This window comes from Haemaphysalis longicornis, unplaced genomic scaffold, assembly GCF_048455015.1.
Source record: "Haemaphysalis longicornis isolate Haplotype H1 unplaced genomic scaffold, Haemaphysalis longicornis Haplotype H1 scaffold_6, whole genome shotgun sequence".
Lineage (NCBI taxonomy): Eukaryota > Metazoa > Arthropoda > Arachnida > Ixodida > Ixodidae > Haemaphysalis > Haemaphysalis longicornis.
The window spans coordinates 27,893,802-27,910,254 of NW_027526407.1; the positions used below are offsets into that span (position 1 = coordinate 27,893,802).

Here is a 16,453-nt window from a genome sequence, read left to right on the forward strand (position 1 = left end):
TTTTATGACAACAATAAAGGTAGTGCGTTGCTCTTTGAGGCGCGGGCTGGCTGCTTGAGAACTCGAACTTACATGAGCAAATATTCGTCACAGGATGAGCCATGTGTTGTGTGTAGCAGGAATAAAGAAACAATCGACCACATAGTAATAGGATGCCAAAAGATTCAGCCGGATAGAATTGGGGGGAAATTCCTACTTCCTGAGGTGTAGTATTAACTCTATGTTCGCAATTGATGGAAGCATTAACTGGTCAGCAGTAGGTATTACCAGAGTCCTTCAATGCTTTACTGGTCACGAATCTGCTCCGTAACTCAATGGGAGAGCTTCATATGCTGCGTTTGGCCGCCGCGCGGTGGCGCCACCCTCTCATTGAGGTCACTCCTCGGGCGGCGTTGCGCTGGCTCGAACGGCGGAGCCGCGGCGAGTTGTGTTTGTTTTGTGCGGGAAAATATGTAACGTGCATATCGCGCTCTTGTGATGCGACTTAAGTAGTGCAACGACGATGCCGAACATGAGTTGCGTCCCGGGATGTCGTTCCTTGTACAACGATACCCCAGAAAATGTTTCCTTGTTCTGTTGACCGAGCGACGGGCAGCTGTGTGAGAAATGGAGGGGCGCCATTCCAAGGCAAGCAACGGGAGATTTCAGCTTCGATTATAAGCGTGCGACAGTGTGTGGAAGTGCACTGTGTGTGAGAATGGAAAAATCAATTGTACCCTTTTGAGAGCATCATGGAACTAGAATTGTACAAGGCTTACTTAAAGCCGGATTTGTGTCATATCAGTCAGGTTGTAGCGGTGCTTCATTACCTGTTTGCAAACTTGTATTACCTTGCGCTCAGACTCGCGTGTAGAAAAGCTTTGGGACGTCCGCGTGCTTTTACTTTTCATATTTCCGCGAATTATCCCTTACGGTTCGTTTTGTTTGTCTTGTAACCGCGCGTGGCCGTTTCCGGTTTCTTATCTGGCGTTTCAACCGGAGCGCCCGGTTGCTCTTTTTGTCGTACGTCCCGTCGGGCAATATTGTTTGATATGGAAAGGGTGCCACCTTGTCGCTAACTTGATTTTTTGTTTCTTCGACAATGTTCTCGATCCTATTTCCATGAATCTGAAATTAATAACGCTCCAAGAGTAATGCATAGCAAACGCCGCGCAACTCATTTTATCGACGTTCATCTGTTCACGTCACACTGAGGACTGCTTCTTCGACGTTTGTGTTTCATCCTATAGTCTTTTGTAGTGCAGGAGATCACTAGCTCGCTGCGTTCAGAAAAGCTTTGCGTCGTTCTTGGCTACGTGGCAATATTCTGTTTCCTCCGTGTGCTGCACATCGCAGCGCGAAAAAATAAATTTTTGTACGCTGGACCGCGGTCTTTTGTCTCCCTTCGTAACATTGAAATTTTTTGTTGCGTATGATAAAATCAGTATCATTGTTCTTTTTTCGGTGCCTGTTTTTGCAAGGATTGCAAAGCGTGGAAGCAGAAAGATACATGGTGCAACATATATCTCTTCGTGTTTTGATCCTTAAGCATTTCTGCAGCGTTTTTAAATGTTCTCAAGTATGTACCCACTCATCGAAACGACAATACTATTGGGCTATCTCTTTTAGCGTTCTGTGCATTCCAGAGCAATCAACGGATTCATTAAGCGTAGTCTGAACGAGGCGTACTTGGTTTCTTTCAATTTTTTTATTGTATTATCGATAGGGCCGCAGCAGTTCGTGACTACACAGCTACCGTATGTGTGGTATTTACAACTTTGCTTTAAGAAAAGAAGCAATATAGATTTAAAATCCATAAACACTACGGCGCAGCGCTTGTGCCAGAGCACACAGAAGCCGTTGCCGTTCGCGGCCGAAGTTTACGGTACCTTACTTCGAAAAATAAAACCCCAATGAAGGCAGGTGATAAACACAATAACTGGACTATTCATCGCTAACTACCACGAAAAAAAAACACAGCGTTTGCACGCCAAGAGCTGGCCAATACGCCGCACGCGCGGCGGCTGGATGACCTTCGTGCGGCGGTGGCGCCTGTAGTGGCGCGCGCGGTCCGTATTGGCGGTGAGCGCGAACACAGGCGGCGCTGCGAAGCGCGCCTCCGTGACGTCAGCTTAGGGATTCTCGCATTTGTCGTCTGCTTCACTCAGGAGTCAGGATCGCTCTCCCTACTGTTTCTTTGCTCTCGGTCAACGTCTGATGCTTGTCCGCACAAGAATTGGCGTGTGGGTAACTTTTTATCATAATAATAGGCTTAAAATCGCATCACTAGCTGATGGTGTCAATTAAAGTATAGTTTTGGATACCGCTACGGGAGAAACATTGCCGGCGCCACCCCATTCCTTGCGAAGCCGGTCCTGTGCGGAGCGCGAAGAGTCGGAGCTAGGCGTCAGCTTCTCATGTAAGCATTCGAACAAAAGGAACAGTCAGCTGCTAACAACCGACGACAGCGAAAATGGAAGACCAAAACAAATTCCAGGCCTTCAGGGCTGTCGGCTTTGGCAGAAGGCATCTCGATTCCCGGTAATCATATGTAAGGTAAAACAGTTTTTGCAACCTTGCCGAACGCTCGAACGCGTTTTGTCCCATCACTTTACGTTGTCAAGGCATGAAAGTTTGCCGACATGCACTATAGACTGCAAAAACTGTAGGTTGAGTTCCAAATATCCCAGTGTGTATATACGCGCGGGCTGATTCTGTACCAGGAATCTAACCAGTATGGAGGTTTATTGAGCAAAACGAGTCACGTCTTCGTTAAATTTATAGTAACACATATATGTTTGTTAAGACCTCGAGGATATTTCGGAACATTTTGCACAGCCATATCTTCTCGATATTCGGATATGCGTTATAGGAAAACTGCACTCAAGAGGAGGAGGAGTAAGGGGAGGAGGGGAAAACTTTGTTTAACAATTAAATCGATCTGGTTAGTGGGCCGGGTCCTCAGTCCAGGACAAGAGAGTAAAAGTAATTTTCTTCAAATCATAGAATGCCATCCCGAGTAGAATAGGATTTGTTCTTCGCGCCAGGAAGGGTTGAAAAGCAATAAAGAGCTACTTGGAATTCTTCTTTGGTTTCGAGTCTTGTAATATATGCAGGTATACTATTTATTACATTAGTTAGCGAGTATATCATGCCTTCAACACCGTAATCATGTCATCATTGTTCGAGTTGAGAGTCAGTTCGTTATGATAACGGTATAATTACGATAGAAATTCGGAGCACAAAAGCCGCCTTCGAGTACTGTGGACCACGTTGTTTAGGGCGCGATCGCGGTGGCGTAGCACAAACCTTCTCATTGTATTTGGATGTGAATAAACAAAGCACGCTGCGGATATGCACCTTCTTGCACGCAGCCGTAATGAAAGCCAATTTGTGAAGAAAGGAATGTATGCCATACAAAATGAAGGAAATATCCACACGACCTTTGTGAGGCTCCCAAACATCCCGAAACCTCCTAATGAGAAGTTGGTGACGGCGCAGAAAAATTAATGCGTTGGGCAAAAAAAAAAAGAAGCCAGAAAAATTAATTCGATACAAGACAACAACGAAAGAAACAGAAGAAAGCCGCTTTATTTCCTGCTGTGCGATGAGCGTGTAGAGGCCGCTGCTTGGTACGTAGTATTAGACTGTTGAGTCTTCATAGGAGCATCTCAAAAATACTGCAGGGAAGCCTACGCATGTTGAATACTTATCGAATACTGAATTGAATACTGATCCTCGCGAATAAGCAAGAAAGGACGAGTTACACACGATCTTCTGACCGATACTCTGAAGAAAGTTGTTCTCTCCGTGTGTTGCAAACTTGTGGGGGATACAGCTTCAAATTATTCAGATGCGTCAGAAGCTGGCACAATAACTGAGTCGCTAGAAATACGCTTTTTAACGCACTACAGCAACGAAGCGGGCGATTTCTAGCCCAGGCACTGTTGCCCCTCACAAGCGGAGTGTAGCAGACGACAGCGGCGCGAATCCCTAAGCCGACGTCAGAGCCAGGGGGCGCCACTCAAAGATCTCACCGCCGAATACTAAGCAGCGGCTAGAAGAAAAGCAGGGAAGTCGATAAAATAACATCCCAGCCAGGGGTAGCGGCAGGGCAGAATTAAAAAGAAATCCGAGTTGAGGGACTAAATTTAATTTTTTAACTAAGATAGGCTAGATGGCGCACGCCGTCACCCCAATTTAGGGTGCCTAACTCTATGGGGTGCCTTACCCCAATTCAAAGGAGAGGCCTTTAATCATCATCATCATCTTTGATGCCTTTGAAAGCGAAGCGGCAACGAGCGGGGTTGGCGCATGACCAGGCGAGTACACTTCGTTTGAAATGCGCTTTACATTCCGTCGTTTGTTTATTAGTTCGCACACGTGTTTCTTTGTGCCTTGTAGGCGGAGTTTGTACTTTTTAAAAAACTAATGTTCTGTTAGTACTGAAAGCGGTAATCCAGAGCTCATTGCGTAAAACGGAAAGCGTCGCCGACGCACTCCTCTGCGAAAAAAATTCTCGTTACCGACCTAAAATTACGAGTGTCGCGATCCCTACTATTTATCCCAATGTCTATGAGTATTTATCAGAGAAACCACTCCATAAAGCGTCGTCGCCTCTTTGCACAACGACGCTACCGACGCTGGAGACGAAAGCGCTCGCATATAACTCCCAACCGTGACTGATATCGCGAAATGTGAACCGCAAAGCACCTATTTGGCGAATGTACTTTTTAAAAAACTAATGTTCTGTTAGTACTGAAAGCGGTAATCCAGAGCTCATTGCGTAAAACGGAAAGCGTCGCCGACGCACTCCTCTGCGAAAAAAATTCTCGTTACCGACCTAAAATTACGAGTGTCGCGATCCCTACTATTTATCCCAATGTCTATGAGTATTTATCAGAGAAACCACTCCATAAAGCGTCGTCGCCTCTTTGCACAACGACGCTACCGACGCTGGAGACGAAAGCGCTCGCATATAACTCCCAACCGTGACTGATATCGCGAAATGTGAACCGCAAAGCACCTATTTGGCGAAGCACGAGATTGCTGGGGTGCCGATGTCCATTTACAGTTTGTACCATGGATCACCAGAACCCTGCATTTAAAAAAATGTTGTTGTATTCACTACAATCGAGAGAGATCTGAAACGAATTAACTTTTATTGAGCCCATTTCAGGTGACGCTCTCAGGTATCAGACGGGGTGGAACCCTGTTAACGAGTCCCACACCTTCACTGCAATCGAGTGCAGTGTTGAAGGGAAAGTTAAATCTTTCAAGCCACACTTGTGAGTGCCGTAGACGTCACGAACAGTGCAATGGCGCAAGGGCTGATACCGTGCAAAGGATTTGGCGAAAATGGTGAGTTAATTTGCTGATAGCCCCAAACGCCAAGAAAAGACCTGTGCATGGTGTGAAGACCTGTGGTGAGAAGACCAACTGTGCATGGTGTGAAGACCAATTAAAATTAAAAGCGCTGTATTGGCAGAGTGAGTTAGTTTATTTTCCTACTCAGGAGGAAATGCTGCTTTATGAGAGTATACCCACGTACTTTTTCACTCTTCGTACGCCTCTGTGTAAATGTGAAAAACTGATCAACGTAGTTGAAGATGCAGCAATTTAATTTTTTGTCATCGAGATTGAACACTGCAGAGTTCAGCATTGATATTTGTGCATTTTTTTTTAAATAAGGTGCCTTAATTTACGGTTATTTCTCCAAGTATTGTATTTCTCCTAATCCATTTTTTATTTGCTTTCAGTAAAATGTCAGCAGTCTGAATATGTACAGGAAAGAGATTCTGAACGGAACAATTTGTTCCTTCTACTAGTTGAAGTGAAAGGCTGCAGTCGCAGATGCAGGCCCTCTGAATTTCTGTTTCCGTGTAGTCGGTAGTATACATTCGGCATTAAAAAAGTGGTAGTTTTCGTGCTTTATGTGTTTATGCGAACAGGTATGGTCTGTCCATTGTATTTTGTCTAAAGTAACATCAAGTACAGAATGGTAAGCGTTGGAGTACAACATGGAAGTCGGGAGCACAAGATGCATGACGTTCAGTATTGCATAGGTTATGCGTATCGGAACAAAATGCGTCGAAGTGTTCAGTGAGAGCTGCGAGGTATGTGCCTCTCCAGAACAGAGGCCCTCGCTATGCATGCAGTGAATCAGAATAAGAAATGAGGGGCTCGTTTAAATAAGACAGAAATAAGGGTTGGCAGTCAAGAAAGTTTTTTTTTAGTTTTTTTTTTTTTCAAATTCTTTAGAAAATAGTTTTTTTTAAAGTAGGGGGGGCGCTTCTAAAAAAATTAAGAAAAAAGCTTGCATGCGAATCTAAACACCCCCTTTTTCCATGGCAAGGTGTGACGATGTGGCCAAGTCATTTGTGAATAGAATCAGGGGGGGGGGGGGGAGGGGGAGTGCTTAGAATCACAAAAATATGGTATATACTTATATTTTTCAATCATTCAACTCTTCTTTGAAGGCTACTATGAACACCTGTGAAAAAAAGGTGTGGTATTATGCTAAGCACTCAGTAAGTATTGCATCTGTATTGTGTTAAGTACGCCGCTGCACTTGGCTTGTAGCCACTTCTGCCTTTGGTGTGTTTATGCATTAAAGTATGTTGCGAACACTTTATTGAGGGATGAGCGAAGGAGTTTTGCAAAGACACAGGGTTATTTGTGCCGCCCTTCTCACTCCAGCATGAGCTGTATCAGGGATCACCAAGATTGCACAGTGAATGGACAGGTGATGGCAACACAAGACAAAACCCAGACGTTGCTTGGCGCAGTCGGCACTCTGAACTTGGATGCCGGCAGCGCCTGCTTGTATCACTTTCTGGCTCTTCCCCAATCTCCCTTTCCCCTTGTAAGGAATGAGCACTGGGGCACTTGCAGTTCACAGCAGGCACTGGCTTCATTTTGGCTGTGCTTGGAGGTCAGATTGACAGAACAGGGCGTTTTCTGGGCTTGCACCTGGAGTAAGAGAGCTTTCACTCTAATGTAGGGTCTTCCAGCACACGACCCTGCCATTATTTTTTTGGCTATTTCAGAGCAGGCAGTTGGAAGCTGAAACTTGAACAGCTGGCGGACAGCTGGCGGCAAAGATGAGCGTCAACCACAGGTATCCCCTTAAAGGCTTCCAGGGCCTCCCGGATAAAATTGGGGTGCCATTTAAGAAGCTGCTTAAACCAGAGCTCCTGTGCACGACGTGCAACGCTGTCACGCCTCAAGGCCGGAAAGACGGCAAGGGTCACAACTTCTGCCAGGAATGCATCGGAGTGCACACGGACAACTTGAACGAGTTCACCTGCTCCCTCTGCGAATGGCATGGACATGTAAATGACGTGAGTGATCCAGTTGTCTCTTGATTTCACTGGCTCAGAGTCCCAATTTATTTATCCCTCTGGAATGGGCCCTTGTTTACTCATTGCTGTTTATTCTCTCGTCACAACACCGTGGGGGGATGCAACAGGGCACAAAGGAAGTTTAAAGTGCCGCCATAATGCTCTGCAATCAGAGCAAATGGTGTACCGATTACAGCAAGGATGACAGGTTCACACTAATCTGCGAATTTTAGTGTGGACAAAACACAACACTAATGAAAGTGAAAAACAGCTGCAAGGTGAAAAAAGCCTTGCGCAAAGTGTTTGTGCACTACTCTAGTGTCAATTAAAAGATTATAGTCAATCTAGCAAAGAGCAGCTCTGTAGGTGAATAGTGCCACTGGCTTTGGGGAAGAAAAAAGTTATTGAACGCTAGCTGCTATCGTCCGTCAGTGCATGCGCAGCTCATGAAGTTGATCGACTCACCTAGGTACATAATGTGGCAAGAAAATGTGACTGCCATGTAGGGTGCAGGTGTGAGATAATCGTGAAAAAGTTCTAGATGCAGCCTAGCTTGGCATGATTCTAGTGGTCCCCATTGTAATGCTTCCTTGCACAGCATGTCAGGCTAGAGGTCTGTCCCCCCATGATATTTCCCAGGCCACAATTGGTTGCCACCTTTTGTGCCTTTTTTTAGGAGTGTGGGTTCAGTGCAGTGCACTGCACAGCTTTCTCAGTGACACAATTGAGATGAGAGCACCAGATAACTTCACGGCCTTTCAGTACACACAGCGACACCCGTGTCAGTGCCAGCTATCTCTACGCACAGTCAGTCCCTTCTTGTAGCACAGCGGTTGACAGGTGCGGCTGACAGTTGAGTGTACTCGGTGTTTGCGAGTAAGAATATCCCTTCTCGCTGTCTGCCGTGTGTGCACAGGGTGGGCATGGTTTGCACAGCTGGGCACACTGCGCACCACAAGCTGCTGCTGCTGTAGCAACTGGTGACACGACATGCGGGCAAGCTAGTGACCCTGTAAGGGCACTGGCACACAAAGTGTGCATCACCTGCCCTTGTGCTGGGGTCCCCGCCTTCGTTATTGGCAGGTGTGTGCAGCTGAGAGCCACGTCGATGGAGGGTGCCATCTCGTTACAAACTTCAGACGGGGCACCACCCTCTGGCACATTCTCAGCGCCTGGTATGGTTAAGCGTACATCATGGGATGCCAGTGAGGCTCTTCCTGGGACACAATCCGTGTTCCTCACCAAGAGAAGTGGGGCCTTGATGCAATGCACGGCCTTCCCAGAACGGACCTGCAACCAGCTTCATGGCACAGTTCATTTCCCAGCAGCTGTGGGCAGCGCACCAGCACAGCAGAAGGGGCTGAGAGGCTCCATGGGTGTGGACAGCTGGGCCACCAGTGCACGTGACACACGACTGCTTTCCCGTGAAGGTGTCTGGGTTACTGCATGAGCTCTCTCAACTAAATGGTGTGTCCTGGACTGAACTGAGAAGGAAGGCGAAAAACAGCACAAAGAAACGACACGTGAGACGAGAAAAAGACAAACACAGGCGCTGACTGACAACTGAATGAATTTTATTGTGCGCATGCAATATAAGAAAAACCAGGAAGAAACTAAAACAAGAATAAAGTTAGGATTGTAGACATGCAATTTCCTTTGGCAACAAGTCTCGCACAAACTAAAAAGAATTGTGGAACGCTCGTGGGTGTGAGTCGTGTTTTCTGCTCCCAAGAAGTTGGGCGGCCTTTGCAAGGCGGTGAATTCGGAAGAACCCAGGCGCAACGTCTGCAACAAGGGACACACAAGGCGTTTTATTGAGTGTGCGACCAAAGCTGCGTACGAGATTCCTTTGTCCTGCGGTGGCTCGTATATTGGACAAACGGGATGATGTGTGAATGACCGTCTTCGTGAACACGCTAACAACATCAAATCCGGTACCGGTAGTAACCTTGCCGCAAATGTTGCTTCGTGCGCGAACAAGCACTATGGTGACCAAAGAACACACGAGATCTTTGAAGCTTTTTCTATGCATGAGCGTGCGGGTGCATGCATCCGCAAACCGTCTGTCGGCTTGTTGCCAAAGGAGATTGCATATCTACAACCCGAACTTTATTCTTGTTTTAGTTTCTTCCTGTTTTTTCTTATATTGCATGCGCGCAATAAAATTCATTCAGTTGTCAGTCAGCGCCCGCGTTTGTCTTTTTCTCGTCTCACGTGTCGTTTCTTTGCGCTGTTTTTTGCCTTCAGTATGGACCAACTAGCCCGTCTTCACACTTTTGAACTGAGAATAACTGGGGTTGTGCTGCTAGCTATTCTGTGCTATCCTGAGGGGGAAGAAACAAGGGCGGACTTGTCATTAAGTAAGGAACCTCTTTCAGCCTGACAGTTGTACCTAGCTACATGGGCGTTGGGAGCAGTGTTTGTACGTACTTAGCGTGCTGGGCATGGTGCCTGCCTTTTGGATTGCTTGTAAGAGGGGCGTGCACGGCCTAAGGTGCAAAACCAGCCACCTTGAAGGGAAGCGGGGAGGGGTTACAGTTGATATGAGAATCCTTCTGTGTTCGAGTAGAAGTTGGCACCATCTGAAGTTCAGGCTTGAAAGTCAAAACTACCTTTCCTTGTTTCCACATTTGAAACCTGAATGAAATTCAAATGGAAGATGTTAGTCGTCGATTTGTGCACTGCAGTTCACTGGTGACATATGGTCAGCCGTACTATTCGTTTCGCAGTTTACTTACATAAGCTGTCCCAGGGTTAAATATAAAAATCTGAATGAATTATAAAAAACCTGCTTTACACAATTGAAATTCGTATCTACAATCAGAGTAAAAAAACTACTTACATGCCCCAATTTTCATCATCAGAAATGTAATAACAGTTTTTGACCTAAGACCCTCTTCTTCCCTCGATGTAACCTGCAGCACTAAACTTTGCATTAGGGATGAATATCATCATCATCATGTAGGGTTTAACGCGCCGACGCAACGCAGGCGATGAGGCGCGCCGTAGTGGAGGGCTCCGGATTAATTTTGACCACCTGGGGATCTTTAACGTGCGCCGAAATCTCGTACACACGGGCATTTTTGCTTTTCGCCTCCATCAGAAAAGCGACCGCCGCGGCCGGGAATCGAACCCGCGACCTCGTGCTCAGCAGCGTAGCGTAGGGATGAATAGATGCACCAGTTTGATAAGAATGTCAGAATAATCGGTTTGGATACACAGGTTTAATACGCAAATTTCAGTTGCCTTGTCTTTCTCTTCCATTGTGCAGATGGTAGAAAACACAGAAGAATGGAACTTGCTGGGGGAAATTCCCGCTGCCTGTCTTCACCAAGATAAGGGATGCCCTTTCCAGGGCCCCTTCAAAGATGTCCTGGTAAGCTTCTGGACCGCAGCAGGATTTCACTTTCGTGTTGAACTTGTCGGAGTAATGGAGAAATAGAGAAAAAGTTGTCACGTGCGATGCTGTGATGGCCGGCTTTTATTCCTCGGTGTCGTGGGTGTTTCTGAAGTTCAGCTTGAAATGCACCAGATTTAACTTTTTCTGCTGTGACCCTCCTTTCTCATGACGAGAAGGAACCACAGGCACAGTGGCTGCCAGGAGCTCAAAGGGGCTGCCCACAAATGCATTGAAGTGCACGTCCACTGTTGCCTCATGGAACGCACCTTATTAGTAAATGTGTTTGAGAACTTCTCTTCATTGTCCTTGAAAAAGTTCCTGGCTCAATTGTTGTTTAGTTTTCATAAATACAGTGCTCGGTTTATGCAAGTGTCATAATAAAAGAACTAGGCAGCACAGGGTTTTAAACCCTGCGATAACGCTCATCGTTAGCATGGTGCCCAGCCACCTTTTTATTTTCTTTGTACTTTAATGACAAGTCTATTTATTGGCAGCTCTTGTTGGTTTTAAGGCTAGCAAAGAGCCATAAAATGTTGGCAGCTTAAGACGCAGATCTGGTAGCAGCCATAATACACAATCAGTCGAATGATGTGCTAGGAGAGAGGGGCTACCCCAGCACAGCTGCACGTTAAAGATCCCCCGGTTGTCATAATTAATCCGAACTCTTCCCCGTGGTATGCCTCGTAGGCCAAGTGCAGCTTCAGTACGTTAAACACCACAATCGATCAACCTCGACGCAGGCCCCTCCTCACTCACAATGAGCTTCTTATTTTTCAAAATTGTATAATGAAGAAAAAGTGCATTAATAGTGTGAATGCATGGGAGTGCCTTAAAGTTACCGGTCACGCATTCACTGGTCTTTCCACTGAGGTCAGCAGTACGTACATCCATGGACAAATAAAATGCAAATACAGAAATATAAACTAGAACACGCAAAATTGAAAAATACCGTTCGTTGGGGTTCAGTAATGGTGTGCTATTGGTATGTTTGGAAAGCCGGATTTCCAAACTTTGTCACTCTAAGCCACGCGTCAATCTGACTTGCATGGAAAGAAATCTCGCTATTTGTGCCTTCTGGTTCGCATTTTCGGGATCACATTTAATTTGTTCATGACTGTGCACGTTTTGCAACGCACTGTTTAACTGTTAAACTATGAACGTGCCAGGAATATCTCACAGAAAAAGTGAGAATAAATACAGAACAGTCTAGAAATACAAAAATTTATCGGCGGTAAGTGGCAGTATTCAGTGAAGTGCAAGCCAGATTGTATGAAACATTTTTGGCATGTTGCTGAATACTTCACTGTTTCGTATGTTTTTCTTCCGTCTTTTACAGAGACACTACCACTCATGCAGCTTCAAAGAAAAAGTAGCATGCACACTCTGTGGAGATCTAATAGAACGCAAAAGATTGGCAAGTCACGTGCACACAGACTGCCCCAAAAGGATTCTGATGTGCGATTACTGCAGACGTGACATTGAGGCCTGGGAGAAAGGGGTGAGTGGTGTTTTCCTCAAGCATTAAAGGGGGACTTTTCAATCAGAAAGTGTACCCTTACTCCACGGAGCAAGAATTATTGAGGAGGCGCAACAGGGCTTGCTCCGGCGGCGTGATAATGTCACGGCACCGGGCACGGCACCGACGCGTCCTCTGTCGCGAGGCGCCAAAGGGAAAAGGCTTGCCGGTTCAAGGTCAGTCCAGTCAGTGCGTAGCCGGCTGCCACCATGGGCTGATGACGCCGACAAATCCCTCACGTGACTGGACTTCACTGGAGTCGGGTAGCGGCGGAAGAAATCTTTGCATTTCATGTAACAAACGCATGTAACAAACAGCATTTCAGCAGCAGAAGTATGCCCAAAGACGCCGTTCTGCTGCAACTTTGGTAGTGTTGTTGAGAAACAACCCAGTCGTAGTTAACAGCGCGGTCATGGATGCGGCTATCTCGCAACACTGATGCACGACGAAATGGCCGCCGCTGCTAACTTGCGTGCCTGAGTGGCGCAACTCTGATACCTCTTGTACTGACGCAACGCTCGGCTTCTGTGGCGGCAAATGCTGGGTCCTGCCTAGCCTGATGCATGCGCTCGCCGTCTTGGGCAAGAACTGCTCTACTTAGTGCCACTAGTCCTGCCTAGCCATCAAAGATAACCCGCAAACATAATCTTTACCAGAAACACATTGTGGGGGGGGGTCCCATTGTTCTCAGGTGCCTTATCATCCATGATGATGATGATGATGGTTGGGTTTTATTGGCGCAAGGCCAACTATGGGCAAGGGCGCCAAAACTTATCATCCATCATGCGGTTTCGATGCTTGTTTTGTGTTTTCCCTAAACGAATTCTGAGCTCTGTATGCTGTGTGCCTGATTAGGCTGACGGATGCGCCCGGCGTCTTAGGTGTTGCTTCCATGGGAGGAATCTTTGCTGTAAAATGCAGTTTCTATCCTTCATTCCAGAGCCACGAGTCAAGCTGTCCCGAACGCCCAGCCTCCTGTGAATACTGCAAAAAGCATTTCAATACTTATTTGCAGGTATGCTAGTCCCTTTTTTTTTTTTTGTTGCGTGGTTTTAGAATTGGGAGTCTGAAACTATCCTTAAATATTATTGTGCTTGTTTGTATGTGCTTTTTTTTCAGGTAAATATATTATCTCACTATGAATGAACAAACTAAGAATGAAAACTTGTCACTATCTCATTGAAAAGATTCTAAAATTAGCCATAAACGTTGTCTCGTTGCTTGCGAGATTTAAGATGACCTAAATTGCCTGAGCTACGTTACAAGCTTCTTTTTTTTTCTTTCCTTCCCCAAACAAGTTACACGCATTCTTTGGCTACAAAAGTGTGTTTGAAAGTACTATAGTTCCCCTTGCATTACCTTACCGCTGATCTGCTGGCTGTTGTGACCAACTGGCAGGCCTGAGGAGCCGAGTGTAGAAAATCCTGGCAAGTCTGACCTGCACAACCTGTGTGTGAACAAACGAAAAGCCATTGCGAAATATGCAGTGCATGCAAATCAAAATATTGGAACACCGAGGCAGTGCAAAGGTGCAGTGCAAACCACCGGGACGTCGCTATTCTTCAAGAAGATTACCTCCTCGAGCCTTTTAAACACTCCTCGCGAACAAGCCACAACTAAGTGATTTGGCAACCCAGTAACAACAGCAATGCATACAACCTGTTTTTTTCTTCCATATTTTACTGGAACGAATTGCTGGAAAGTGAAGTCAACTGTGAAACTGTGCATTCATTTATCTACATGATTCAAGATTTAAAATTCGCATCTGGTATTTTCTTCTGGAGAGAAGAATTCCAGCGGTGCTACATTGTTGGCTGTCTTGTGTATTATTTTCCTTTCAACTTACCAATGTTGCAGTTGTTCGATTGTTTTGTTCCTTTTCTATATATTCCTGCCTATATGTGACCCTACTGTGTGTACTTTTTGAGTGTATTCGTTGTACCACTCTTGCCTGGACTGCCACTGTCTGATAAATAAATAAGTGGTAGTCTGTGTGGCAGCTGGAACAGCGCATCGTGTTTTCCCTACAGTTGCCCGTTATGCAGTGTTCACTGGAGGAGGAAGAGGAAATAAGTGGTGCAGTGCGGGCGAGCTTCTTCTACTACATGGCACAGTGCACAATTAAGACTTAGTCTAATGCATTCTAGATTACAAATTACCTATTAAATTTGCTATCACGCAGCTCATTTTATTCAGTTTTATACATTGTACAGCCGTAAATACCATTGTCATAGTGGTGAAACAGCGCGCAAAAAAAACCAGGACGCGCTGGTTTTTTTGCGCGCTGTTTCACCACTATGGATCCGTACCAACTGGCCCAGTTCGCGACACTTTTGAAATACCATTGTCTTCTGTTTTTTTTTTTCAGCTTGAAGAAGAACATTATCCGGTATGCTCTCTGAAGCCAGTCACGTGCTCATTCCAAGAGCTTGGCTGTTCTTTCCAAGTAAGTCAACGATTTCCAATATGGCATTCAACTACATATCAAGAAACAGTTTCAATCAACTATGAGTTAGATTAAATTTATGCCTTTGTAGAAAGACCACTTATTTACAAAATAAATGTGCAGATTTGCTGTATCTAAGGCACAAAGATACGCGATGTAGCAGTGTAACCTTTCAGTGTTGTTCTCCACCTTTTCGTTCACACCAAATTGGCTGGTTTAACCGAAGCTCTGCTTGGTTTCACTTTATGGTGATTTGTCCAATCACTGGGGCTATCTGCACCACAAAACAGGAATGCTTCCAGTCAGGGGCAGTACCGAACTGCACCACTAACTCTAAGGTGAAAACCATTGAAGGTTTTCATGCGTTTGCTCGGTCGCTCAAAAAGGCAGACAAACCCACCCCGTTTTGGCGAGCTGTTTGGCCTGCCCTGCCAGACGGGATGTGGTGAGGGCGGCCAGCTAAGAAGTCGCGCCTGGTTGGAATGCCTGGGGAGCTTTTACAGAGCTTCCAGCTGCCTGGAAGTGGTGTGCGCGCTGGGTGCTTCAGGAAACATGCTATTTGGCAGACTATTTCTGCTTGAAAGTGAGCGTGTGTTCATTATTCAGGAGCCTAGAGGTGATGTTTAGGTCACTGCACCAATGTGAGTTCCCAGTTCACAATGAAAGTGCATGCAGCGGGCAACCCAACAGCAACGGGACCTGCCCGTGTGGCACAGTGGTATGTGGCGTGTGCTTTGCCACTTAGAAGGGGCTCGCTCACAAGGGTAGCCTGGGCAGGTTGTCTGAGGTCATGGTGGCATGGGTGAGAAAACAGCAGACAGCACAGAAGGCGTGACAGCGACAACTGCTTCGACTGCCGGCCGGAGATGGAAAAGCTATTATTTGTTATTAATGAGAAACATGCAAACGATGTACTCGATTGATTGATTGATTGTGGGGTTTAACGCGCCGACGCAACACAGGCGATGAGGCGCGCCGTAGTGGAGGGCTCCGGATTAATTTAGACCACCTGGGGATCTTTAATGTGCGCCGAAGTCTCGTACACACGGGCGTTTTTGCTTTTCGCCTCCATCAGAAAAGCGGCCGTGAGAAAGATGTACTCACCGAGGTGGCTCAGTGGCTGTGGCGTTGCGCTGCTGAGCCCAAGGTCACGGGTTCAGTTCCGGGCCGCAGCGGCTGCTTTGCTTTTCTGGTGGAGGCGAAAAGCAAAAACGCCCGTGTGTACGAGATTTCGGCGCACGTTAAAGATCCCCAGGTGGTCAAAATCAATCCGGAGCCCTCTACTACAGTGTGCCTCATTGCCTGCGTTGCGTCGGCACGTTAAAACCTCATAATCAATCAGAAACATGAAGACGCCTGTGTTTGCTGCATTTCGTTACAGGGCTAGATCTGCAGCAGGCATAAACGCACATTTATCTTTCCACTGAAGGGGGTGTTCGTAGCAACGCTCCAGTTTCGTGGAGTGTTGAGCCCCTGAATCCTTTCGGCCCCTTCTCACCCCGATCGCTCTTTCGAGTCTGTCTGCACACGGTCGCGAAATTCATGTCCCTCCTTGACGGGTTTTCTTGCCGCTCGCCATTTTCGGGCCGAGAGGGGCCATACCGCGTAGCGAAGGAATCTTCTCGCCGCCATTGTCGCACCCTGGTCGGCTGGCCATGTGTTTCGAGGAGAGAAGTGGGCGAGAGTGCCGCGGCCTACAGAAGGCTGCGCCCCGCGAATTCTTGGGAGACGCGCGGCCCGATGGACTGTGTGCGTGGTGCAGTGCGGGG

General features: G+C 46.6%; 1 protein-coding gene across 3 annotated transcripts in view; it reads left to right on the plus strand.

The window, feature by feature from the left end:
• LOC144142349 (TNF receptor-associated factor 2-like) overlaps positions 1–16,453 on the plus strand; it is a 66,738-nt gene that overhangs the window by 40,397 nt on the left and 9,888 nt on the right. Inside the window, exons 1-6 of one of the 3 annotated variants that reach the window (XM_077673780.1) lie at positions 4,227–4,301; positions 7,029–7,322; positions 10,594–10,698; positions 12,059–12,220; positions 13,179–13,253; positions 14,607–14,684. In XM_077673780.1, the coding sequence (XP_077529906.1) occupies positions 7,083–7,322; positions 10,594–10,698; positions 12,059–12,220; positions 13,179–13,253; positions 14,607–14,684 (660 nt within the window). In that variant the 5' untranslated portion in view covers positions 4,227–4,301; positions 7,029–7,082. Of the gene's footprint in view, positions 1–4,226; positions 4,302–7,028; positions 7,323–10,593; positions 10,699–12,058; positions 12,221–13,178; positions 13,254–14,606; positions 14,685–16,453 lie in introns of those variants that run through there. The other 2 variants (XM_077673781.1, XM_077673779.1) reach the window with 2 other exon arrangements.